We start from the raw sequence: 27,472 nt of genomic DNA, 5'->3' as shown, positions 1-27,472 counted from the left end.
TCTAAAATTGCCCATATTTAACTGGTCGAAACAAGGTCAGGGACCCACTAATGGGGTGCAGATCAGTTTCCAAGGGCCCTTAGGAGACAGTAAAGATGCCAAAAGCTCCTTTTCTTTTTTTTAACCTTTAGAATTCCTGAGGTGCACTTTCCTGGCCTGCCTGCAGATGGTGTTTTTCCACAAACCTTTCCCCGCAGCTTTAGCAGGGAGTGTATTTTTCCCAACCTCCACCAAGCAGTGCTGAAATGCCTGCAGGAAATCCCTCTCTAGGTCAGCTAGAACCGCAATTCAGAGCCAGGCCCAGGAGTGCAAACTCGCAGACCTGCAGCCACGCCTGGCCGTTGGCCAAGCCCTTGTTTACCCGGGACGCAAACTCCCCGCCGTGCATCAGGGCAGCCAGTCCCAGCCTGTCTGGAGGGTGCTTGGCTCGGGTGGGTGCACCGTGCCCTGTCATGAGGTAGGTTCTCTCACGGTATTTTCTTTGGCTTCTCCCTCTCCCTGTCGCACTCCCTCCTGGATAGTGAGCAGCCTTTCCCTGGTCTGGAAAGCTCCAGAGCAGTTTTTTGGGGCAGTTTCTGCTTTTCTTCTTGCTGTCTTTAGGAGTGAGGTGAGCCCTGTCTGTCTCTCCACCACCACCCAGTTCCTTTCCTTTTCAAATAGTTAACATTATACCGAAAAAGAAAAACTCAGTTTCAGGTATGAGCTAAGAGAGTTGTTTGAATTGTTTAACTCATCACCAATGATTCTCTCATACAAATTGGCTTCTGGATTTTTAAAGCCTACTGAAATTTTATAAATATCCTTCTTTGAAAAATTATTATTACCCATATGAATCTTCCAACCAGCTATATCATACCATGGCTTTGCACTGCCTAATGCATTGTGGGGAGTTGTTTCTACCCTGACAAAGAATATTTCATTCATGCTCACATCCTGCTGTGGGTTGAAACATGCAACCATTAGAAGAATGTGGCAGAGAAACTTTAACTTTAAAAACCCTTTTTATATTCATCAGTTTATTCATCTATTAAATGAATATTTGTTTTAAAACCTTTTAGGTGAAATGACATATTTTAAGATATTTAAACACAGATGGTTAAGACAGCTGTCCTTTCACTGAAGGAACTCAGGTTTTCTGGGTTTTATCTTTTTTACATTTTCACAAAAAGGAAATCTAGTCCTTGTTCCTGTTGACTCTTTTACTAGTTTGAGATATTTTATTGCAGTATATTGCAGAATATTGATGGAATAAATGTTTTTCATGCTGCTGTATTTTTTTCAAGAATAAAATACTTTTAGAGCAACGAACAGAAAATTTACACAAAAAGTAGTTCTCATATACCCCCCCCATTTCTTCTGTTATTAATATCTTGTATTAGTGTGGTACATTTATTATAACTCATGAACCAATATGTCTACATTCTAATAACTATAGTCCACAGTTTATATTAGGGTTCACTCCTTACATACACAGTTTTGTGGGTTTTGACAAAAAGCGGGTCATGCCATGTACTCACCATTATGGTATTAAAATATTATACAGAATAGTTTTACTGCCTTAAAAACCCCTGTGCCCCCAGCCCATTTACGATGCGAGATGCTTCAGAGCTCCGTTCTCCCACAGAAGCTTTGATCAAAAACAACTGACAGAAACGTCTTTCTCAAAACTCCTGAAAACAGTTAAAGGGCTGCAGTAACAGGAAGAGTGCAGGATCAAGATAAAAGCTACTTAGAAGTGGCAGGATCTCAGGGTGCCCGGGCTGGAGCCAGCCACACTCCCAGTCTAGATCCTGCTCCCAGTTCCAGGGGGAGCAACACTCTGGCGCACATGCTGGGAGCGAGTGGGTCTTGCCCTGTCTGTCTGGTTGTGGACCGAGGGACTCGCTGTACCTGAACTTGCCCTGCTGTAGAAGGCAACGCACAGAACTCTTACAGACTGCTGTGGGAGAGCAGTGAAGGTGCTGCCTGGCTAAGGGATTGCCCCCTCTAGGACAATATGGTACAGGGACCTGGACCCTAAGAAACTGCCCCAGGGAAGAGGGGCCATTCGGAACCAGAACAGTGTCAACAGGAATTGCCTAGGGCCAAATGTTCCTGCCCCAAACAAGGGGCTGCACAGAAAAGACCAGGAAGACTGTCTTTTCGCCTGGAGCTATTTTCTAAAGGCATTGTACAGATAAGCTGCGACTTACTGACACAGGTCAGTCTGCAAAGACTGGGAAAGCTATTTTCTTTTTTTTCCTTCGTGTGTGTGTGTGTGTGTGTGTGTGTATACACCTTTTTTTTATTAGCTCCTGGCATTCAAGGAAAGCTCTGTCATAACAAGCTTAAGGAACAGATGTCTCAGAGTCTAAAGTCCAGTGATACTCTAAAATATCAAAATGTCCAAGTTTCAACAGAAGATTAGAAAACATACAAAGAAACAGGAAGCAGAGGAGAAAATTAAAGCATTAGAAACCGTGAAAGAGGAGGATCAAACCTGGGATATTCCAGACAAAGACTTTTTAAAAAATGGTCCAAATGTTCTCAAATAGCTAAAGGAAAATATGGACAAAGAACTAAAGGAGATCAGGAAAATGGCAGATGAACATAAAGAAACTATCAATAGAGATATGGAAATTATGTGTAAAGGAACCAAAGAGAGCTGAACCATAGTAACAGAAATTAAAAATTCCCTAGAAGGGTTCAACAGCAATTGAAGATAAAACAATTGAAATCATCCAGTGTCTGAGGAGTAAAAAGAAGAAAGAATGAAGAAAAGTGCACAGAGCCTGAGGAACCTGGGGCCATCAGTATCCACATGGTGGGAGTCCCAGCAGAAGAGAGAAAGGGGCAGAAAGAGTATTCAAAGAATGGTTGAACACCCCAAATCTAACAGAAGATATGACTATACACACCAGAGACCCCCAGCAAGCTCCCAACAGCATAAACCCAAATAGACCACACCACACCTTGTTATAATCCAAGTGTCAAATGTCAAAGATAAAGACAATTCTGAAAGCCACAAGGGAAAAAGCAAGTTCTCATATATAAGGGAGCCTCAATAAGATTTAGGTGCCCATTTCTCATCAGAAGTCATGGAGGCAAGGAGGAATTGGTAAGACATAGTTACATATTTAAAGTACTGAAAGCAAAACATTGCCAACCAAGAATTCTGTATCTGGCAAAACTGACTTTCCAAAAAATGAGGGAGAAGGGAAGCGAACGTGACTCAAATGGTTGAACTCCTGCCTACCACATGAGAGGTCCGTGGTTCAGTGCCTGGTGCCTCCTAAAAAAGATGGCAAGCTGGCACAACAGGCAGTGTGGAAAGCTGATACAAGAAGATGACGCAACAAGAGACACAAGAAGGAAAACATAATGAGAGATACAACAAAGCAGGGAGCAGAAGTTCCTAGTGCCTCCTGAAGAAAACTAGCAAGACAGTGAGCTGATGCGATGGGCAGGTGCAACAATCTGACACAACAAGATGGTGCAAGAGGCACAGGAGTAAAAGTGTAATGAGAGACACAGCAAAGCAGGGAACGGAGGTGGCCCAGGTGATTAGGCACCTCCCTCCCACATTGGAGGTCCTGGGTTCAGTTTCTGCTGCCTCCTAAAGAAACAAAGAAAATGAACAGGCACAGCAAGTGCAGTGAGGGGGTAGGGAAAATTTAATAAAATAAAAATCTTTTGAAAGGAAAAGTGAGGGAAGGAGAAGCAGGTGTTGCTCAAGCAGTTTGGTGTCTGCCTACCACACAGGAAGTCCTGGGTTCAGTTCCCAGTGCCCCCTAAAGAAGAGTAGCAAGATGGTGAGCTGAAACAATGAGATGATGGATCAAGGAGACACAAGGAAACACAACAAGCAGGGAGCTGATGTGGCTCAAATGATTGGGCACCTCCCTCCCACAGGGGAGGTTCCAGGTTTGGTTCCTGATGCTCCCTAAAAAGAAGATGAGCAGACACAGAGAGCAGTCAGTGAATGCAAACAACGAGGTTGGGGGGTGGGGGGGTCTAAAATAAATAAAATCTTTATAAAAAAAATGAGGGAGGAATTAAGACATTCCCAGATAAAAAAAAAAAAACTGAAGGGCTTCATTACCACTAGACTGGCTCCACAAGAAATGCTAAAAGGAGTTCTGTAAGTTCAAAGGAAAGGACACTAGACAATCAGTTGACGCCACAAGAAGAAATAAAGATTTCTGGTAAAAATAATGACATGGTTAAATATAAGCACCAGGCCTATTGTATTTTTTATTTGTAACTCAATTTTTTACTTCCTATAGGACCTAAAAGGCAAATATATAAAATGTAGTGATAAACCAATGATTTTGGACTCATGGAGAAACATGTAATTTGTTACAAGAACTGCATAAAGGTGAGGGGCTGAAGGGTATAGAAACATAACTGATATATGCTATTGAAGTCAAGATGGTATCAGGAGTTCCAGGAAGATGGCATTGGAGTAAGCAGGCAGGACGTAACTTTCTCACACAAAGAATGGAGAAAGGGCCAAAAGCTGTCCAAGGGACCTGCTTTGGGGGTCAACAGACCAGGACAGTGCTGTGCAACTCCCAGGAGGGTGAGAGACAAAAGAAATGAACGTAAAACAAGAAGTGTGAGTTACTAAATCCTCACAGCAGCTGGGAAGGACTCTCATCCTCCACCCTCAAGGTGTCAAGCCTGGATAAAACCCCTAGCTCACTACAGTCAACTAAGGGGAATAGATGTCTCCCTCCCTGTTAGCTGTTACAAGGGAAGAGAGAGGGTTAGTTGGAGGGCTTCTCTTCAGTGAATTCAGCCTGCAGAGCCCATTTTGAATTTTGGCTCTGGCAAGACCAGAAACACGAGAAAGCCTAGGTTGAAAGAAACACCTCTGTGGAAAGTTTTTTGACAAGCGCCATCTGCTGATCAGTGAGGAAATTGCAAGGAGAAAAACTGCTTTTAGGTCTTTCTTTAGCCTCACCCGTGGGAGAAAATCTGTACCTTGTTAGTGAGTCCCTAGCCCAATTTTGATAACTTAAGCTGGGCAGTTGTTACGACTTAGAATAAGTTGAGCCAAAAATCAGAGAAGAACTGTGAAAAAAATCACAAGGCAAGAGAGAGAAATTGACCATCGAGTAAATTTATCAACATATTCAGATGCCTAGCCATCAGCATAAAATTACAAGCCATTTTAGGAAGCAGGAAGAGATGGCCTAGCTAAAGGAACAAAGCAAATATCCTGAAGAGGTATAGGATTTAAGATGACTAATCAGTGATAATCACACAAATTTCCTAAATCAATTCAAAGAATTGAAGGGAAACATGACTAAAGAGAGAAAGGATTTTAAGAAGACACTGGGTGAGAATAAAGAACAATTTGAAAGCATGCAAAGAAAAGTAACAGAGCTTATGGGAATGAAAGACACTATGGATGAGATTAAAAATACATTAGAGGCACATAAGAGCAGATTTGAATTGCTCAAAGACAGAATCAGTGATTTTGAGAAAGAACATCTAAACTGGAAAAGACAGAACAGAAAGAGAAGAGAATGGAAAAAATGGAATATGGTCTTAGAGAATTGAATGACAATGCAGAATGCACAAACATACATGTTATTGGTGTCCCCGAAGGAAAAGAGAATGAAAAAAAGGCAGAAAGAATATTTGAGGAAATAATGACTGAAAACTTCCCAACCTTTATTAAAGGCATAAATATCACTATCCAAGAAGGACAACACACCCCAAACAGAATAAATCTACCCCGAGACATCTACTTTTCAGAATGACAAATATTAGAGATACAGAGAGGATTTGAAAGCAGCAAGAAAAGCAAAGCTTCTTTTTCAAGGGAACTGCAATTAGATTAAGTGCTAACCTCTCATCAGAAACCATGGAGGCAAGAAGATAGTGGTATAGTATGTTTAAGGTACTGAAAGAGAAAAACTGCCAGCCAAGAATTCTGTATCTGACAAAATTGTCCTTCAAAAATAAGGGTGAGTTTAAAGTCTTCACAGACAAAAACTGAGAGAGTATGTTACCAGAAGACAAGAATTACAAGAGATAAAGGGAGTGCTGCAGCCTGAATGGGAAAAATAAGGGCAAGAGCTTGGTGAAGAGTATAAAAATAAAGACTAATGGAAAGGGTAAATTAAAGAGTAAAAAGACAGACAATAGTGAGACATGACAACGGAAAGCTAGATGACAAAATGAATAAAGTAAGTAATGCCTTTACAGTGATAACATTGAATTGTAATGGCTTGAACTGCCCAATCAAAAGTCATAGATGATAGAATGGATTAAAAAAATATGAGCCCTCTATATGCTGTCTACAAGAGACTCACCTCAGACTTAAGGACACAACCAGGTTGAAAGTGAAAGGTTGAAAGAAGATATTCCACACAAATAGTAACCAAAAAAGAGCTGGAGTAGTGATACTAATATTGAGCAAAATAGATTTTAAATGCAAAACTGTTATAAGAACCAGAGGTCATTATATATATATATATATATATTAATAAAAGGAGAAATTTACCAAGAAGAAATGACTATAATATTTATATATCTAACCTGGGTGTCCTAAGATACATGAGGCATACACTGGCAAAACTAACGGGAGAAATTAGATATCTCTACAATAGTTGGAGATTTAAATACACCATTGTCAGTATTGGATAGAACATCAGGACAGAGAATAAAGAAATGAAGAGCTTGTGAATAATATGATAATGAACTAGATCTAACAGACATCTATAGAGCATTGCATCCCAAAGCAGCATGATATACATTCTTTTCAAGCACTCATGGATCCTTCTCTAGGATAGACCATACATTGGGTTACAAGACAGGTCTTACTTTAAACAAAGTTATAAAAAACACTTTATGTGTTCATAAGGGAATGAAGCTGGAAATCAATAATGGATGGGAAAATTCATAAATATATGGAGATTAAACAGCAGACTCTTAAATAATCAATGGGCCAAAGAAGATATTACAGGAGAATTCAGAAAACCTTGAGATGAATAAAAATGAGAACACAACATACCAAAACCTTTGGGACACCACAGAATCAGTGCTGAGAAGGAAATTTATAGTCTAATATGCTTATATTAAAAAAGAAGAAAGAGCTAAAATTGAAGATCTAATTGGACACCTGGAGGAACTAGAAAAAGAGCAGCAGACTGATTCCAGACCAAGCCGAAGGAAAGAAATGGTAAAGATCGAGCAGAAATAAATGAAATAGAGAACAAAAAACCAAAACAAAACAAAACAGAGACAATCAACAAAACCAAAAGCTGGTTCTTTCAGAAGATCAACAAAATCGACAAACCCTTGCAATACTGACAATGTAAACGAGAGAAGACACAAATAAAATCAGAACTGTGAAAGGGGATATTACCACGGACCCCATAGAAATGAGAAAGATTATAAGAGGATACTATGGACAACTGTATGCCAAAAAACTAGACAATGTAGATGAGATGGATAAATTCCTAGAAACATGCAAACACCTACACTGACCCTAGAAGAAATAGAAGACCTCAGCAAACCAATTACAAGTAAAAGGGATTCAAACAGTCATTAAAAACCTCCCAAAGATGAAAAGCCCAGGACCAGATGGCTTCACAGGTGAATTCTACCAAATATTCAAAGACAATCTAACACCAATCTTGCTCAGGCTCTCCCAAAAAATTGAACAGGAAGGAATGCTACCAAACCCATTCTATGAAGCCAAAATCACCTTAATACCAAAATCAGATAAAGATACTACAAAAAAAGGAAGTTACCAATATCTCTAATATAGATGCAAAAATCCTCAGCAAAATACCTGTAAACCAAATCCAAAAGCACATTAAAAGAATTAGACATAATGCTCAAGTGGGTTTTATCCTAGGAATGCAAGGTGGTTCAGCACAAGAAAATCAATTAGTATAATAAACCATATTAATTGAAGAAGAAAAATCATATGATCCTCTTGATGCAGAAAAGACATTTGACAAACCTTTCTTGATAAAAACACTCCAAAAAATAAGAAGGAAGCTTTCTCAATATGGTAAAGTACATATATGAAAAACACATAGCTAGCCTTGTACTAAATGGGGAAAGACTGAACAGTTTCCTGCTGAGATCAGGAACAACTCAAGGATGCCTACTCTTACCACTGTTGTCCAGTATTGTGCTAGAAGTTCTAGCTAGAGCAATTAGGCAAGAAAAATAAATAAGACATGCAAATAGGAAAGGAAGAAGTAAAATTTTTGCTCCATTTCACACCACACAATAATTGTTAGCAAACCCTGTCTCCTGGGCCATAACAATTGACCCACAATCTCATAATTTCTCACTACCACCACCATCCTCTACTATCTGGATTGTTGCAATAACCTCTTAACAGGTCTCCTTGTTTCTAGCCTTTTGCTCCTATGATTTATTGTCCTTAGTGTAGCAGAGTGATTCTTTCAAAATACAAGTCAAATAATGTCATTCCCTTATGTTCATAGTGGCATTATTCACAGTTGCCAAAAGATGGAAACAACTCAGGTGTCCATCAACTGATGAGGGTATAAACAAATTGTGGTGTGTACACACGATGGAATATTATGCAATGGTAAGAAGAAATGAAGTCATGAAGTATATGACGACATAGATGAACCTGGAGGATATTATGCTGAGTGAAGCAAGGCAGACATAAGAGGACAAATACTGTATGATTGCACTATTATGAACTAGATATATTGTGTAAACTCATGCAGTTAATAATTAGAATATAGGTCACCAGAAAATAGAATGAAGGTAGAGAATGGGAAGCCGAGGGTTAATCCGTACAGAGTTGGTGAAAAGGTTTTTTGTAAATCTTGGGAAATGGATATAAATGTTGAAAGCATATCATAGTTTGTAACTAGCAGGACTATTATATGGGCATGACAGTCATTGGTTGTATACTTTGGATGGATTTATGCTTTATTAATATGTATCAATAAAATTCATTAGAAAAAGATGATATCAAAGCAAACAAGACTGTTAAAGATCTAGAATGTTAAATTTAAGCCCCATGGTAATCACTAAGGAAATATTAGAGAATATACAAATTCAAGAGAGACAAAGAGTGCAGGTTATGAGGAGAGTAGGAAAATATAACGGAGTTAATGCAAAACAAGTCTAGGGCTTCTGATCGCTGTGAAGGGAAAGTTCTAACAACAGATGGTGGTGAGAGCACTGCAACATTCTGAAAGTGATTAATCCCATGGAGTGGTATGCTCGAGAGGGACTGGGATGGGAAGATTATGTTGTATATATGTTTCCACAATTTAAAACAAAAGATTAAAGAGATAATGCTGATTAAATGCAATACATGATACTGGATTGGGATCTAAGAATGGAAAAGAAAGGGCTCAAAATGACATTGCAATGTAAGAAAAAACTGCAATATAGAATGTAAGCTTTAAATCAGTGTCAATTTCTTGAACTTGATAATTGCACTTAGGGTGATTACATAAGTGAATATTCTTATTCAAAGGAAATGGACATGGAATTACGTGCGCAGGTCACTCTCAAATATTCAGAAAATAGATACGGCAAAGGTGGCAAAATGTTAAAGTGGGTGGGTCTGTGTTTCTGGGCTGTGGCGGTCTGTTGGGGTTTGTTTTATTTTTGAAACTGCCCAATAAGGTTGAAATTGTTTCAGACTAATATTTTTAAAAACTTGTGCACCCCATCATCGTCCTTCATGCTGCCCTTTGTAACGTGTGACCGTGGCGCTTTATCCCCGAAGTCAGAGCCCCGTTTTAAAGTTTCTTGACACTCTTGCAGGGGATGCCCAGGTGCCTTCCAACCATACAAGTCAGACTTCCAACGCCACCGTGGCACCGCCAGCTCCCAATTCCTCGGTCTCCAGCCAGGTGGCAACGTCCACTACACCTGCTAAAGTGACATCACCAAGGGCCTCAGTCAATACGACTTCCGTCACCTTAAGGCCTACGTCCAAAACTGGCCTTTCACGGAGCACGCCGCAGGTGCCTGCGAACACTCTGACCACAACCCGTAACAGTTCGGTGACATCAGTTTCTTCATCAATAGCAAGTAGGTATTAAAATTGACCTGTTTTCCCTGTGCTGAAAATAGTTGTTAAATGCTGCGTTTCGGTCATCATTACATTCCACACAAATAAGTAGAAATTTAGCCTGCTTCTCTGTTATTTAGATAGTGGAAATCAGGGAGAGTCAACTGACCTAGTATTCTTGTCCCTTGGAAAAGTGAGCTTCCCACTTAAACGTGCCGAGACCCTTCTCACACAGATGTGCGTAAAGCCAGTCCGTGAATAAGTCATTTACCGTAACAGAATTTTATTTCACCTGGTTTGAAAATGTCATGCCTTTCAGTCTTTCTACCTCACTCTAGAAAAGAACTGAGCAGGCTCAGTCTACGTGATTTCTAAACAGAAATCATGATGAACTTTGGGCTATATTTATTTTTAAATGGTAGAAGATGTAACCATGTATAGTATTAGTATATAGTTGATAGTATTAGAGTCGGCACTCTCAGTTTTTGCATTTGTTTAAAATACAATACCTGTAAAGCAATGAACTTAAAATCCTTCTAAGAAGATTCTCTTTGAAGTTACCCAGAGTTGCAGTTCTGTTTAAGAGCTAGTTGATGTCATTTATGAGCACAAGTAGCTGGCTTTATGGTTTCTTTTGTGTCTTTTTACATGTTTCTACCCCACATAGTTAATTTTCCTCATTATTACAATTTATGTATTGAAGTCAACTTTAATGTTCCAGGGGCTCTTGGAGTGATAAAACCAAAAGAGTTAAAATTCCCGGTTGATTCCAACAGGAGAAAGTTGTTAGAAACACTTTCTCAGGTTGGAGCTTGTGTCACGGAGACAGTAGAGCTGTGCTGCCCAGACATTTGGGTGAGGCATGGCCTCTTCACAGCATGCAGCAGCAAAGAACATTTCCCGCATGTTGCTGCTGCCGGGGGGTTGGTGTCCTGTCCAGCTCCAGCCTGATCACGCCCCTGAACGAACTTAAGGTCAGGGGTGGCAGGTACTGACGTGTCCGTTCAGGTGTGTGTGAGAGGACGGGCTGAAGGCACGAGAGCCAGGCAGCCCCTGGACACAGGGAGGCAGGGGGCAGCTCCCTGCGCCTGGACCCCCTTATCCCACACAGACACGCAGTTTTAGTTTATTACAGTCCAAGGAAAGAAGCACTAAAGCCCATTTTGTTTTTGTTTTCTTTTAGTCACAGCAGCTGTTAATTCTAAGGAAAACAGAGGATCAAAATTTGATATTGGCAGCTTTGTTGGTGGCATTGTATTAACACTGGGAGTTTTATCTATTCTTTACATTGGATGCAAAACGTATTATTCAAGAAGAGGCATTCGGTATAGAACCATGTAAGTTTTGATTGGCCAGGGCTTTGTTTATTTCTGCACTCACGTAATTTAAATATCATAAGGAAATATTAAATATCATGAGAGTCTGTTCTTTATAAATTTGTAAATGAGTTATATTCAATTATTCCTCTCTGCCCAAAGTACATTGTTTATGTATGAGCATGTGAGTGTAATTATTTGCAAATGAAAATGTATGTATGTACCTATAAAAAGGTTTGTAATTTATTATTGTCATACATCTTATACCAGACACCCAAGGTTAGCTGGTGTCTTCGTTTGTTTACCCCTCTAATCATAACAAATACATCACTTCTCATCGAGCTGTTACCTTGTCAGTGGCACTAAATATATCCTGGTAAAAACATGGTTCTTGCTTTCCATGCCACAGACATCAGAAACTAAAGAAACATTTCCTGTAACCTAATTTTCTCTGATAACTTACTGTATTAAATGACTTGTCTTTATAAATAATATACAGTCGATCCTCATATTGGCAGATTGTGCAGTTGCAAATTCATCTGCTCACTCTAACTTACTTGTTACTCCAAAATCAGTTTTGGGGTTATCCACAGCCGTGCGCAGGGTGGAAGGACTGAGGCACCTGACTCCGGCCCCTGCTGAGCCTGGAGCGGGCGGCGCCCTGCCTTCCCAGCCCCGCTGGCAGGCTGCAGGCAGGGGCCCTTTCGCGGTCCACGCGGGGCCACGTTTTGCATTCGTGGGCTCTTGGTTCGGGGATTTCTGCGTCTAAAGCGGCCTCTGAGCGTGGTGCGGAAGTGCTGCCCCACGTTGCTCAGCGCGGGGAGGCTGCGGTGCGCCCCCCCGGGAAACGCGCGTGGCCGGCGGCTCCGTGCAGGCGCGGGTCACCGAGCTGCGGGCCTGCCCCGCGCGTTGCACGATTAAGCCGGCCTAACCTCAGGCTTGTCCCCGCGCTGCTCGTAGTGTTGGGAAGGCAGCGGCAGTTCCTGCATGGGCCTCAGTGGGAGCAGAGTCTCAGAGCTTAGGAGATGAGCCTCCCAGGCACCCCTCCTGCGCACGGTGAAGGAGGGCGCGAGAGGCGTAGGGCGGCTTCCCGAGGACACGCCCGGGAAGCAGGCGTCCACGTAGATTGGTCCACGAAATGCGCCTGGAGGCGCCCAGGCTCCTAAGCCTGTATTTCCTCTGGGGACAGTGGCTCAGTGTTGACGAATTAGTTCCCCAGGACCTTCTAGAACTTTCCTACCACGAGACTCGACTGTACCGTTTTATCGGTAGTAAAACGACCTTTTTCAGACAAGCTTTATCCCCAGGCTCCGAACATGCAACCGTGTTCACCCTACATGTAACTCTGGAGGTCTTAGAGGTTTGTTTTGTTTGTTGTTGAATTTTTTAATTAGAAAAGTTGTTTGTTCACAGAACAATCATGCATAAAATACAGGATTCCCATACAACACCCCACACCACCACCTTACGTTGGTGTGGAACATTTGTTACAGTTGATGAAAGATTATTAAAGTAGTACCGGTTACTATCACCTAGAGTTTACATTGGGTATATTTTTTTCATATACCACACTTATTAACTTTTATCAGTGTCATAGGTTTGTTATAATTCATGAAAGAACATTCTTATACCTGGACCATTAACTATAGCCCATCATCTACAAGAGGGTTTACTGTGTTATATAATCCTAGATTTTATCTTTAATTTTCATTCTAGTAGCATGCGACCTAATGTTTCCTCTTTAACCACATTCCCCTGTATAACACAGGGCTGTTAATTACGATCATAATAATGAGATACCAAAAAATAATAATGAGCTACCGTTATCACTATTCATTTCCACACCTTTGCAATCAGCCTAGATAACTTCCCATTCTCTCACCCCAGTCTGCCCCCTGATAGTCTATATTCTAGATTCTAACTCTATGACTTTGCTATTTATGATTAGTTGTTATCTGTGAGATCATACAGTATTTGTCCTTTTGTGTCTGGCTCATTTCACTCAGCGTAATGTCCTCAAGGTTCATCTATGTTTTCACCTGCATTGGGACTTCATTCCTTTTAACAGCTGAATAATATTCCATCACACACACACATACCAAATTTTTTATCCATTCATCAACTGAGGGACTCTTGGGTTGCTTCCAATTTTTGTCAGTTAGGAATAATGTCACTATCAAGGCCCTGCTTTCAATTCCTCTGGGTACATACCTACTAGTAGGATTGCCAGATCACATGGTGATTCTATGCCTAGCTTCCTGAGGAACTGCCAAACCAGCTTCCACGGTGCCTGCCCCATTTTACATTCCTGCCAGCAGTGACTGAGTGTTCCTGTTTCTCCACATCCTCTTGAACACTTGTGGTTTCCTGTTTTGTTGTTGTTGTTTTAAGTCATTCTAGCGGGTGTGAAATGGTATCTCCTTTTGATTTGCTTTTCCCTAATAGCTACTCATGTTGAGCATCTTTTCATGTGCTCTTTAGTCATTTGGATATCCTCTTTGAAGAAATATTAAGTCTTTTGCCCATTTTAAAAAATTGGGTCTTTTGTCTTTTTTATTGTTGAGTTGTAGGGTATCTTTATTCTGGATATTAAATCCTTATTGGATATATGATTTCCAAATATTTTCTCCCACTGAATAGGTTGTCTTTTTCTTTTGTGACAAAGTCTTTTGATGCCAAAAGTTTTTAATTTTGAGGAGGTTCCATTTATTTATTTTTTTCTTTCATTGCTTGTGCTTTGGATGCTTTGAGTATAAAGTCTAAGAAACCATTGCCCAGCACAAGATCCTAAAGATGCTTCTCTCCATTTTCTTCTAGGAGTTTTATAGTACTGGTTCTTTTATTTAGGTTTTTGATCCATTTTGGGTTAATTTTTGTATATGGTATGAGATAGGGGTCCTCTTTCTTTCGCATATAAATATCCAGTTCTCCCAGCACCATTTGTTGAAAAGATTATTCTTTCCCCATTTGAGTGTATTTGACAGCCTTGTCAAAAATCAGTTGGGGAGCTGATGTGGCTCAGTGGTGAGTGCCAGCTTCCTGTATATGAGGTCCTGGGTTCAATCCCGGGGCCTGGTACCTCAAAAAAAAAATCAGTTGGATGGAAGCAAATGTGATTGAAGTGGTTGAGCACTGGCTTCCCACGTATGAGGTCCTGGGTTCAATCTCCAGTTCCTCCTGAAAAAAAAAAAACAACTTCTTGTTAGGGAGCAGATGTAGCTCAGTGGTTGAGCACCTGCTTCCCATGCATGAAGTCCTGGGTTCAATCCCAAAGCAATTGGCAATAAATGTTAGAGTCTACTTCTGAACTCTCAACTTGATTCCATTGGTCATTATAATGTATCCTTGTGCCAATATCATGTAGTTTTGATCACTATAACTTTGTAATATGCTTTAAAGTCCAGAAGTATGAGTCTTCCAACTTCATTCTTTTTTTCAAGGAACAGAAGTTCCCTCCCTGATATTTTTCTTTTTCTTCGATTCAGCATTTGTAGAGTCCTTTGCCAGTCTCTACTGTCCTCCAGAGTTCTAAGCCAGTAGGATTTGTCCTTTGATCCTCTGGGGAGGTTTTTTCACAGGATGTCTTATATTGCCATGTTGATGATATCATTCCCAGATCTTAGAGTTTTTTAACATATCACTTCCCAACTTTTGTTGTTCCAGCAAAGTCCTTTTGGTTTTTGTTAGAAATTTGAATCTTATATGTACAAGAGCCAATTCATTCTCTTCATCATTTTAGATACACTTCTTTGAAACTAAGAAAACTCTCTTAATGTTTTAGGATCTGTACACAGTGCTGTTTTTAGTATTGATTGGTTATGGTCTGTTTTTGTTCATCTAAATTATGCCTCATGAATTAAATACCATAGAATACATGACCACTTTCCAAAATGTGTTCTCCATATGAACAGTTGTATACATATGACATTCATATACATATGAGTTCAAGTTCTGCATCAGAAATGTTTGGGGTGTTCAGGATTGAGCAAAGTAAAATAAAACGTTACTTTACTACAGGATTTCTCTCTAAACCTTTGACATACTAGTATGCATTTAATTTCTAGGAGGGAAATATAGGTTGAAATATCTTTCAAATTTTTATTCAAATATTTATTGAAAGAACACACTTTTTTTTTTTTTTTTTTTTGACATTCCTCTCTTAGAACTAGTATTGTGTGGAAAAAGATTTTGGAAAATATTGAAATAGATCATTTGAGGACATCTTTCCTTTCTTTTTTTCCATATGGCCACAAATATCTATTTTTATTACCTGGGAAACACACATAGAGCTTACTACATGTCAGACACTGTTCTAAGTGTCTTACATTTTTGAAACTAGATATGATTCAATACATATAGAAAAAATACGTTAGAAAAAGAAAATCCGACTCACTGTAACATTAAAGAGATACTAATTTATAAATATTAAATAAGAATATGGAAAGGTCACAAACTCTTCAATTCATTGGCATAAGTTTCTAAATGAAATAGTTTCATCAATGAAAATGGAATCTAGCAAAGTTATATTACTAATATTTAAACAAATTTAAGAAAAAAATCACTGTTTTAAAAATGTATTTAAATTAAAAGTTACTCTATATATTTATCATACCAAACTCACTTTAAAAGAATACCAAGGTGATGTTTTGCCAAATTAAAAGGCATATTAAGAAACATTCTTTAAAAAAAAAAATTCTTTCTTATATCAACCCACAAAAGACACAGAAATTGTGACCGAACAGAGTTAATTTAGAAATGCTTTAAAATATCTTAAACCACTACATGTATCTAGAAATACTTGTCATTTATTCCTTGGTAAATTTTACCTACTAAACAGAAGGCACATTGTGATTAATATAAATTAAAAGTTTCCTTTTTCTTTTTTTTTTTCTTTTATTTCTTTCATTTTTTTTCTCTCCCCTTCCCCCCCACCCCGGTTGTCTGTTCTCTGTGTCTATTTGCTGCATCTTCTTTGTCCGCCTCTATTGTTGTCAGCGGCACGGGAATCTGTGTTTCTTTTTGCTGTGTCATCTTGCTGTGTCAGCTCTCCGTGTGTGCGGCGCCATTCCTGGGCAGGCTGCACTTTCTTTGGCGCTGGGCGGCTCTCCTTACGGGGTGCACTCCTTGTCTGTGGGGCTCCCCTACGCGGGGGGCACCCCTGCGTGGCAGGGCACTCCTTGCGCGCATCAGCACTGCGCGTGGGCCAGCTCCACACGGGTCAAGGAGGCCCGGGGTTTGAACCGCGGACCTCCCATGTGGTAGGCGGGCGCCCGTTAACCACTGGGCCAAGTCCGCCGCCTCCTTTTTCTTAATATCAGTATCTGTTGTTATGGTTGAGGCTATTAAATAATGAAGTAATTTAAACTGTCTTAATTACAAAATCTGTAATTTTAGCGTATGGGCTACTTTTTTCTTCGCTGCCCCGTGGAAGAAGTCAGAGTCGAGAATTCATTTCTGTAAAGGAGCTGTGCTTGCAGTAGCGGGGTATAATAGGCATCTTACTTTCATAGAGGAGCCAGTAGATGGTAAAAGTACCATATTTAATCTACTTTAAGCACAGCCTATTTGGGCTTTTTTTCTTCACAGTTTACATCTCTGAAAGTTTGATGTGTCTTACAGTCTGGGATGAGAAAGAATTGTATTTTGTACTTGATAAAAGTAGTGCATTTCAAAGTCACTAGTTCCTTTGAAGCTATAAAAAGTAGCATTCCATAAGTAAAGACTAAAGGTTTGTCTTTAAGGAATTTAGACCTTCTGTATCTAGTAATGATATAATTTAGACCCTCTGTAGCTAGTTTTCATTTATTGGATAACAATGGTTAAAACGCTGATTAAATTTTAGCCTCTTTTTTTTTTTTTTTAATTTCAAATTCAAAAAAATAAAGGAAAAAGGCAGCTCAACAAGTTACGGAGGGATTACTCCTAAAAAGTTCTGTCCTGGCACTTTACCTCATCTAATTCCAACAGCTCAGTTGCTCCTCTAGTGTTCAGAAAGATACACAGATGAGCACAGATTAATTAAATGACATAATCAAATTCTCCTTGTTAATGAAAAAAATGAAAAAGAAAAAAACATGCTTAATCATATTCATACCTCACAAAACCAAACCCCATTTTTTTTACCTTTCACATTAATATAGTACCTTCCTTGCTTTTGCTACAAAAACATGTTAACTATCATCTGTAAATTACATTAGTTATATTTTTCCCATGTAGCAACACATTCTTACCACTTTGTAGAACATTCCTGTATTTATATTATTAACCACAATCCTCATCTACTGCCAAAATTATTGTTATACATTCCTTACATTATCCTCCAGCTGTCCTCCGAATAACAATGATCTCCCTAGACTACTCGTTTCAGCCAGTCACACTGATAATTCAACACTGTTCGTTACACTCACTATAATGTGTTACCATCAAGTCCATCCATTACCACAGTTACGTTTGACCTTATTAAACATTCTACATACGTCCAGCATTGTCTGCTCCTCCTCAGCCCACATTCCATCTCCCACCAACCTACATTTCATAGTCCAACTCCATAAGTCATTGTACTTAGTTCATATCAGTGAGACCATACAATATTAGTCCTTCTGTCTGCTTATTTCACTCAACATAGTATCCTCAAGGTTCATCCAGGTTGTCATGCACTTCCCCAATTGATTTCTTCTTACAGCTGAGCAGTATTCCATGGTATGAATATACCACATCTTTTTTATTCATTCATTAGTTGACAGACACTTAGGTTGTTTCCATCTTTTAGTGATTGTGAATAATGCCATATGAACATTGGTGTGCAAATGTCTGCTCACCCCCTTGCTTTCAGTTCTTTATATTTCAGTTACAGATTTAGTTTCCCAAGGAACTGCCAAATCTTCCACAGAAGTTGCACCATTTTACAGTCCCATCTACAATGAAGGAGTGTTCCTATTTCTCCACATCTTCTCCATTACTTTTCTGTTTTTTTAAATAATGGTCATTCTGTATGGTGTGAGATGATATCTCATTGTAGTTTTCACCTGCATTTTCCTAATAGGTAGCGATGTTGAACATCTTTTCATATGCCTTTTGGCCATTTGTATTTTCACTTTGGAAAACGCCTTTCAGTTCTTTTGCCCATCATTTAAATTGGGTTCCTTGTTTTGTCATTAAATTGTGTGATCTCTTTGTATAACATGAACATCAATCCCTTGTCAGATATGTGGTTTTTGAAGATTTTTTCCCCATTGAGTTGGCTGTCCCTTCTTAACAAAAAAGTTTGAATTACAAAAGCCCACTTGATCATGATGTATAATTTTTAATATGTTTTTAGATTCAGTTAGCAAGTATTTTGGGGGGGGATTTTTGCATCCATATTCATTAGAGAAATGGTCTGTACTTTTCTTGTAATATCTTTATTTGGCTTTGCTATTAGGATCATGTTAGATTCATGGAATAAGTTTGGTAGCGTCCCTTCCTATTCATTTTTTGGGGAAGAATTTGTAAATACCTTAAGTCAAGTAAAAACGAGAACACAACATATCAGAACAGGGATTTGAATGCCTTACCCACTGTTTAAATCCTTAGCCACTACAGTATTCCAGATACTTTTATTTAAGAAACTACCCAAAACAATCACAGTATTGATTGTGAATCTTGAAATTGTTCTGTAGCCACTTTACTTACAAACATGAACATCTAAGTCATCTTGATTTTAATATGAAATAAAAGTAATTGTAACCTTTGCTTTATTACAGTGATGAACATGATGCCATCATTTAAGGAAATACAAGATCAAGGAAAGAAGAAAGATTGATGCAGCCCTATCAATTAGTTTTGATTTATTAGTTTAAAAAATATTTTTTTCTTTGAAAATAGTATAAACAGGCCATGGATACAGTATACAATGTTTTATGCAAATGTGTCAGATTCCTCATAATTACTAAAGGTAAAAAATGTTTGGTTTGTATTTTTTTCATGAACCATCTGGAACTTACAAATAGCTAATGTAGTGGTTATATTCACTTTTAGCAGATACATTTTGTGCAGCATTGGTCCGTAGGGCCAGTAACTGGAAGACATCATCGCTGGAGGGCAGGGGCCATCTGGGCATGCAAATGAGGAGCTTGTCACAGCACTCGGGATTCTGAGTGTCTTTGTTGCTCACACAAAAAATTTCAGTGCTTTTCAGAGCCAGATTTATCTTAATTACTAATGCTACACAGCAGAAATTATACAATTGGGTAAACCCAGGTCCTAAGCATAATTTTAGTTTAGGTGTCTCTTCAAAAAAGCATCAACACTTGACATGTTTAAAGTGCATTAGTTGGTTTAGAAGCATAATGTGCACACACACATACCACCAAAAACAGAAAACTTCTGTAAAACCAGAAATGTCATCTGGACTTAGCCCTGTTAGAGGTTCACTGGCGCACTGGAGAGCCTATATTTTTATTAATAACTTCTTTTGCCCTTTCAATGGTAGTTGATATAAAGTTCTCCTACTTTTCTCTGTACAATTTCAGTAAGTTGCTATGTTTAACGTGTTAGTGTTTTTAAAACTTAGTTGTTGGTATTAAATAATCCTGGCATTATAGGAAGGAAAGAACTAGATTATTTGCTACTGTGAGAATATTGTCGCCACTGGAAATTGCTCTTTATGTCATATTCAGTTAATTTTAATTTTATATTTAGTGAATAATTTTAAGAGATGTAGAGCTGCTTTCAATATTTAGAAATGTCTGGTTGAGTGTAACCACACCTACCTTTAAAAAAAAGTCCTTTATATGACTTCCAAAACAATGTTTAAAATTCCAAATAGTTGAACTAGATGAATACTGTGTTTTATCAAACCAGGGATCACGGGGTTCCCCCAAGGATGCCAAAAGCTGCAGGATGAAAATGCTGCATTTTCATGCCGTATCAATTTATTGGACAGATTTGGAGATAGGGCATTTTTATACTACAACAGAGATATATTTTGGGATGAATTATTTTGAAGTTTTAAAACAAATTTTTAAGACAAGAAATTTCCTGTTTCTTTATTTGGGTATTTCCCCAGACCACTCCTGTTGCTCCTTTGCTGAAGAGGAGGTACTTTGAGGTGTTAATGGGGACAGAAAGCACAATATTGTAGGAACAGCAGTATTAGCTACTGTATTTGGGGGTATTGTTTTACAGTTTATAAACCAGTACTCAAAACTCAGGGTCAGGGTTATACAAGAGTATTTGGTTATACGGCAAATACTAAGATAGGTTTCTTATCTTCAATGGCCAAAGTAAATCACACCAATATCTAAGAGTCCAAAAATGAGTTAAGATGTCCTAATGAACATACATCTGCATTTAAAAGAAATAAAATATAACTTGTGATCAGCTTTTGGTTTGCAGAGAATACCACCTATCAAGAATATTGGTATAGAGGATCATTTCTACTTGCTGTACATTATGATCATGGCAGTGAATATGGATGATAAAAATTATACAAAATATGGATGTAACAGTATGTATGTAACACATGCAATGTGGAGGAAATTCTATGTTTAGAGTAGTTTGAAAAAAGATGTGGACTGATAAGTGAGTTTGTATATTACTAACTTGCCCCCAAATTGGTTATTCAACCACTGCTTTCATTTCTTTGCAAAATAGAGTTAAGGTATTTTTATAGTAATGAGGGCCTTTTACATTTAACTTGTTTTGTCTCTTGCATTCTTGATATTTCAGTGCTTCAAGTCAGACAGAATTTTGAAGATAGGCCTGAAGTTTTTCTTGAGTACTTGTTTCTTTAGCACTTTGAAGATGTAAAACCACTTTTTAAGTACTAAATGTCATTATTAGCCCTGAAATAGTTTAGTCTGCTTTGGATTTGAAATAATTTTAGTTAACATCTTTTCTCTGTACATAAGTAGCCAAATTTGTTCATTTTAAATACTAGTACATTATCAGTGCTGTCAGGTTTGTTTGTTTTTAAGGGGAATGGTGGTGCAAGGCAATAATTCGCTTTAGAACACATTTAAGTACAGATTTATCTTCCTAATTATGTTTACTTTAAATAGATGTTCAAATGTGTTTATGTTCCTTGAGAATGTATCTACTTGAAACTAAAAGCAACCCAGATATATGTCTAAATATTCGGTGAAAGCCAATGTGAGATTTTAAAATTACTTTGGATAACCTGTAAGATGAATAATTGAAACACAAATGAGAATTGGCAGTATGTTACAGTGACACTTCTTGTCTTTTTCAGGAAAAAAAAACCACGTGAAGCTAATTCCTGTTACATTTTCTTTTTATTATAGTGACCAGCTTTGGGTATTTCATTGTTACTGAAATCTATTTTTAGAATAAAATTTTGTTCTTCTCCACTTAAAAGTTTCAAATGTGTGTTTTTACTACATTTCATGAAATTAAAGAGCAATCAACAGAATTGAAGAAATCCAAAATAGAAATGGCAGATTGCAGGTGCCAGGAAAATTGACACAATGAAAGTGATATTCCCATGTGGTCCCCAGGCTAGTAGCATTAGCGTCACAGAGGCTTGTTAGAAATGCACATTCTTGAACTGCACCCCAAAACTACCTAATTAGTAACTCGCGGGCAAAGCCCAGCCTCACTGTTGAACAAGTCCTCTAGGACTGCTGTACGTGTCGGATTACACCAACATTTGAAAACCTCTGCTCTCAAGGATTTTCGTTGGAAGCCACTTTTTTATTCTGGTGGGCAGAATTTTAAAAATAGGTATCTTCACTGGGAAAATAAAAATCTACCACTCCCTAGATAAATCAGCTGCAAATGTATTAATATATAATATGGTGTTTTCAACAGTCATTTTTTTCTTTTCACAAGTGGCCCTAATTTAAACATTTGAGAATGGCTTAAGTAAGTATCGTTATAACCTAGATTAAAGGGTGCATTCCAGGAAACCCCTTATAATTAATAGCACCCATTAAGTTTCAGCTAATTGCTTTTTTAAAAAGTATATATATATATATACTGCATAAATTCAAAACGTACTGTCTAGTGAATTATCACGAAGGGAACAGACATCCAAGTCAAGAGCTGGAATATCATCAGCACCCCAGAAGCCCGCCTTATGCCCCCTTCCCATCACACTCCTCCCCAAAGGTAGCAACCTCTTGATTTCTGACATCCTAAATTAATATTGCCCATTTTGGAATATTATCTGTTGAGACCACACTTATTTTGTGTGTGGATTCTTTCATTTAACATTTATGAGATTTGGCCATGTAAGTTGTTGCTGATTTGTTTTCATTGCTGTAGAGTATTCCATTATGAACATATCAGTTATCCACTGTACCTTTGTGTTTCCCTATTTGGTTATTACCACTAATGCCAGTGTCAGCTATCCTGTACATGCCCTTTGGCACAACTTTGCAAGCATTTCTTTTGGATCTATGTCTAGGACTGGAATTGCTGGGTCTCGGGGTTTATGTGTATATGGAGCTTTAGCAGATAATGCTAAAAGTTATTTCCAAGTGAGTCAATCAGTTTGCACCCCCACTGTTCCATATCCTTTGCCAGTCAATCTTGAATTTGTCTTTCTGGTAGCTGATAGTACTGGTATCCCATTATGTATTTTCTTTGCATTTCCCTAATAAGTAAGGAGGTTAAACACCTTTTCATGTATTTAGTGGCCATTTGGTGGCCGTATGCTTGTGAAGTGCCTGCTCAAGTCTTGCTTGTAATGGGTTTTCCATCTTATTGATTTGTGGTTCCCTATAGATCCTGGATGTAAGTCATTTGTCAATTATATGGTGTGTAAATATATCTCTCCCACTTCATAGCTTACTTTTTCCCCTTGAATGTCTTCTCTGCACTTTTCCTATCATTGCATTAGTCCATGAGCTTTTAAGAATAGTAACAGTGTATGATCTCCAGAGTAATATACTTGCCTCCATTCTTAGGCAGCCATCATTCATTCATATTGCTGCCAAAATTCTCTCATTATCTGACTTGACTTTCCTACTTTAAACATATTGATGATTGAATATGTATTTCTCCATCTAGTCATTTTATCACTCTTGCCTCATCGTTCAACACTCCCATCCATAATCATCCTTTATTCCATCTACTTAAATTGTTTACAGTATTCTAAAAATAATATGTTGGAAGACCATACTCTAGGTCTTTTACATTTCTGTTTGTGTGAAAGAGGCACTGACTCTTCTTTGCCTGGGACTAATTTTCAAGAATGATTGTTTAGTGAACACCTTAGAAGATGGACCTAATATCCCCCTCTGGAGCAAGAAGGTTGGCCACAGCTGTTAGATGGAGATAGGTTGTCCCTCTTAGAGCAAAGGACAGGCACGGTCACTATTTCCATTATAAAATGTAATGTTCCCTAACATCAGAGTCCTGTCCTGTAATGGAACCCACTGTTACAGATGCATTGAACAACTCTGCATCAACCTGTGGGAATTGGGGCTTGGAGATACTGTGTAAAATATACCGATGCTCTAATTGATAGTGCTATGAGTAGTCAACTGGTCTTTTTCTGACTCAGGCGTCTCACGTCTTCTGCCAACTCCATAAAACTATGGCAGGCTAACTTAGCTTGCATGTAGGGTAAAACTCTTTACACCCTTCGAAGTTCCTGACAATATTCTCATTTTTAAATATATTTATAAGATGTTCTCAGCTTTCAATGTCTGTCACCTTACATCCTCTGAACCTTCATCACTTAATCCACAGGAAAATATTTGTTCTATGCAAGGAATTAATTCTGTAATTGGCATATACAGACTACATTTTCATTGGTTATATTTACAGCAAAAAAGTCTTTTATTATGTCCTTTGAAAATGCTTCAAATGAAATGTTATTCTTAATCCAGAGACTAACAGCAACCTCCCAGTAAATTTTGTATAAAAAAAGAAACATGATAAATACAAATGTTATGCCATCTACTCTGCCTTTGCATGATTTTGGATTCATTAGTGGATTTGTAGTACAGTACAGGGCACAATTTAACAGACAAGTTTGGATATAAATAGCTGATAAACTCACTAAAATCTCAAAAGGAAACTGCCTCTCCTTCCCCCATCTCAGGGGAAAAGATGGCCTTACTGTTCGAAAGTGTCTAGATTTATCACCTCCCAAGCACTAAAAGAACTTGGTCCATTTTTATCAATGTTTATCATCATTACTTCTTTAAAAATTTCTTAAAAACCAGTGGGGGTGCAAACAACCTGCTAATAATGAAGTGGAAGTCCTGATAGGCACTCACATTAGACCCCTCTATAAGCCTGTTTAGTATAAGAAAAAATTGTTGACCCTCGTGGGAAAAAATTTAAGAATCAGAGAGGGTATAAAGGGCTTATCCAAAAATGAATTAAAAAATAAATAAAATAAAAAAAAAAAAAAGGGCTTACCCAAGTCCTTATTTGAATGGTAGATTTAAATGCCTCAAAGGAAAGCCTTTGGATTTGAAGTTCAGGGTTTTTTCACTATTCTATTCACAGTCATGTGGCTTAATTACCTATTAGCCTTTACTGTTAGAGCTGCTAAGGGTTAAAAGCTCCCAGGACTCCCTGGTTAAAACTGATTTCGACTCCAGTCTACCCAAGAGGGCAGAGCCCAGAACCACAATCACCATGGCTTTTCCATTTCCACCAAGCTATCTAAACCTTCTTCCCTAAATAATCACACGTCCCGACTAAAAATGTCACTCCTTTCATGAATTCTCTTTAAATATTAAGAAATGTTATGTTAATGTGTTTACTGTATTTTTAATGAATTTTTAAATATTTTAAACATCTCTAATTTCCAACATTGTAAATATCAATAGATATATAACCTGCATCAACACAGTTCTTCAGGGTTCTCAATTTTCAGGATTGTAAAAGGAGTTCTGAGACCAAAAAGCTTAAGAACTGCTACTATACACTGATAGGTTTATTTTACATATAGTCTAGGATACTGACTGAAATGTTACACTTCCAGAAAAAAAAATTTAAGTCTGACTGCAAAGCGGCCAGCCAGTCATCCTTTGACGTATGGAATAAATGGCAGGCAAGTAAAAGGTCTCTTTAGGTTGTTAAGGGTTGAACAGAAGAGAACTTTCTTCAGCTCCAGTATGTGTCCTCTTTTAAGCGAGAACATGGAAAAATGCCCAGACAGAAGCAAAAGGCCTAACAAATGGCATATTACAATTCCTCCCATTTAGAAGTACAGAAATCCTATTTCCAAACATAAATAAGAGGGGGCTGTTTGCAGTTGGCACGTGAGGCTTGAGACTGAGAGCTGCCCCAGCTGGCACAGCATGGGGACTTTGAGCAAGTCCCATTCTTAGTGCTCATTCTTAAGTGCTCAGATGTCCCGCCCTGAAGCTGAAGCCACCACCCTGGATGCACATCCAATGTGATGATGTGCGCTCAGGTAGTGGTGTGCCACCACCACCCGAGGAATAATTTATGATGTCACTGTTGAACCTCCAGGGGCTGGCTCTATGGGCAGCAGAGGCCAGTGGCCTTCCTGGCCTGCAGTTAAATGGATGCTATATTATGGACGGGCTTGCATCCAGCTTCCTGTTTACAATGGGGGGTTGAGGACTTGTAATCCTGGACCCATTAGTGCACCAAACATTCCAAACTTCTCTTCATTGGATTTGTCTGCATCCTGTTTTGTTTTTTCATGGCTAGACTATTCATGGGAATGAAACTGCCAGGCCAACAGGTTAGAATGCCTTTTGAAAGGAAATCAATGTATACTGGATTTGCTCCTTGATGAAGTTTTAAAGGCTGTGCCAATCCTCGAATATGAAATGTGGAAGAGGATGAAAAGCAGCAGAGGAAGAAACATCTAGTGAAAACATACAAGGCTTATTAAAGCTTGGACTAGAATTTCTTGTTGGTAATATCGGAGAGAGTCATCACAGCATTTTTTCCTGCTGACCTAAGCTAGCATACCAACAATGTTAAGCAGCATTTTCTTCTTAGTTTTTTTATTTCTAGAAGGAAATATACTCCATTTCTATAACTATAATATTGAATAAAGTGATTTTTTATTTTTACGACTCCCTTAACAGTTTTTGGAGATGGCATTTCTGATTTTCAGAAGTTAATGTAAAGTCAGGAAGTGAGATACTGTAACCTGAGAACTCTGGACAGCTGATCAGCTTTACCTATGGTGCTTTGCCTTTAAAAAGAATGTGTGATGATAGTACATTATCTCAGATGTGTAAGGTTGATTCTTGAACAAAAAGATGGAAAAAGCAGAAATAACTTTTCTAAAAAAAAAAAAAAGAAAACTGAAGTATGGTTTAGCAAGGAAAAAAAATAAATGTTCTCAAGTCCCTCCCACCTGGACCACGTACAATTCACAGCCCACCACTTAGCTCCATCAGTTTCCACATCGTCCACATCGTTTCACTGAGCCTCGGTGTCCACATTTATGAAATAGGGTTAAACTTGTCTCCTAGGGCTTTAAGGATTAAATATACAATACTAATGACTTTATCCATTTGTTAACATAACAAGCACCTCAATTGTGGCAGTTTATAAGCAGTAGGAGGGCAAAAGTGGTAAGAATTAACTCTAAAACCCTACTCTGATCTAGATACAGAAGAATTCAGCAAGGGTATAAAGCATAAATTACAATACTATTTACTTATAGCTTATTCAATATTTTTACTCACTACAAAAAGTGCAGAATTCCTTATATATTATTAAAACTGGCTAGCTGAATCAAGACAAAGACGATGATAAACTCTCAAACAAAGCTCAAGTCAGTTATTATAGCTATACTAGATGGCAGTTGTAGCAGTTTGATATGGTTATGAATTCCAAAAATAGATATTATATTTGCAATCTGATCTGTACCTGGGCATGATTGAGTTATGATTACGGTGTTGAGTCTCCACCATGGCAAAGAACAGAGTTGAGGGCTTCTGATGTTGGAGTTCAATGCATTAAGCTCGAGCCCCAGGAAGTAAACTCACAGAGGAAAGAGAAGCCAGCCCCAGGAATGTAGGAACCCGGGAAGCCTGAACTCTCACAGAAGTCGGCAGCCATCTTGCTCCAACACGTGAAAGTACTTTTGTGGGCGAAGTAACTTATGCTTTATGGCCTGGTATCTGTAGGCTTCTACCCCAAATAAATACCCTTTATAGAAACCAACCCATTTCTGGTATTTTGC

The 27,472-nt window shown here is 38.4% G+C and overlaps 1 protein-coding gene across 1 annotated transcript in view; it reads left to right on the top strand.

Annotated features, from left to right (window-relative positions):
* TMEM123 (transmembrane protein 123) overlaps positions 1 to 21,690 on the top strand; it is a 68,392-nt gene extending 46,702 nt beyond the window's left edge. The window contains exons 3-5 of the mRNA XM_058289074.1: positions 9,769 to 10,038; positions 11,202 to 11,355; positions 19,077 to 21,690. Of these exons, the coding sequence (XP_058145057.1) occupies positions 9,769 to 10,038; positions 11,202 to 11,355; positions 19,077 to 19,101 (449 nt within the window). The 3' untranslated portion in view covers positions 19,102 to 21,690. The remainder of the gene's footprint in view (positions 1 to 9,768; positions 10,039 to 11,201; positions 11,356 to 19,076) is intronic.
* The last annotated feature ends 5,782 nt before the right edge of the window (positions 21,691 to 27,472 follow it).

This window comes from Dasypus novemcinctus, chromosome 27 (genome assembly GCF_030445035.2).
Source record: "Dasypus novemcinctus isolate mDasNov1 chromosome 27, mDasNov1.1.hap2, whole genome shotgun sequence".
In the NCBI taxonomy this organism is placed as follows: domain Eukaryota; kingdom Metazoa; phylum Chordata; class Mammalia; order Cingulata; family Dasypodidae; genus Dasypus; species Dasypus novemcinctus.
This window is presented reverse-complemented; position numbering and strand designations above follow the sequence as displayed.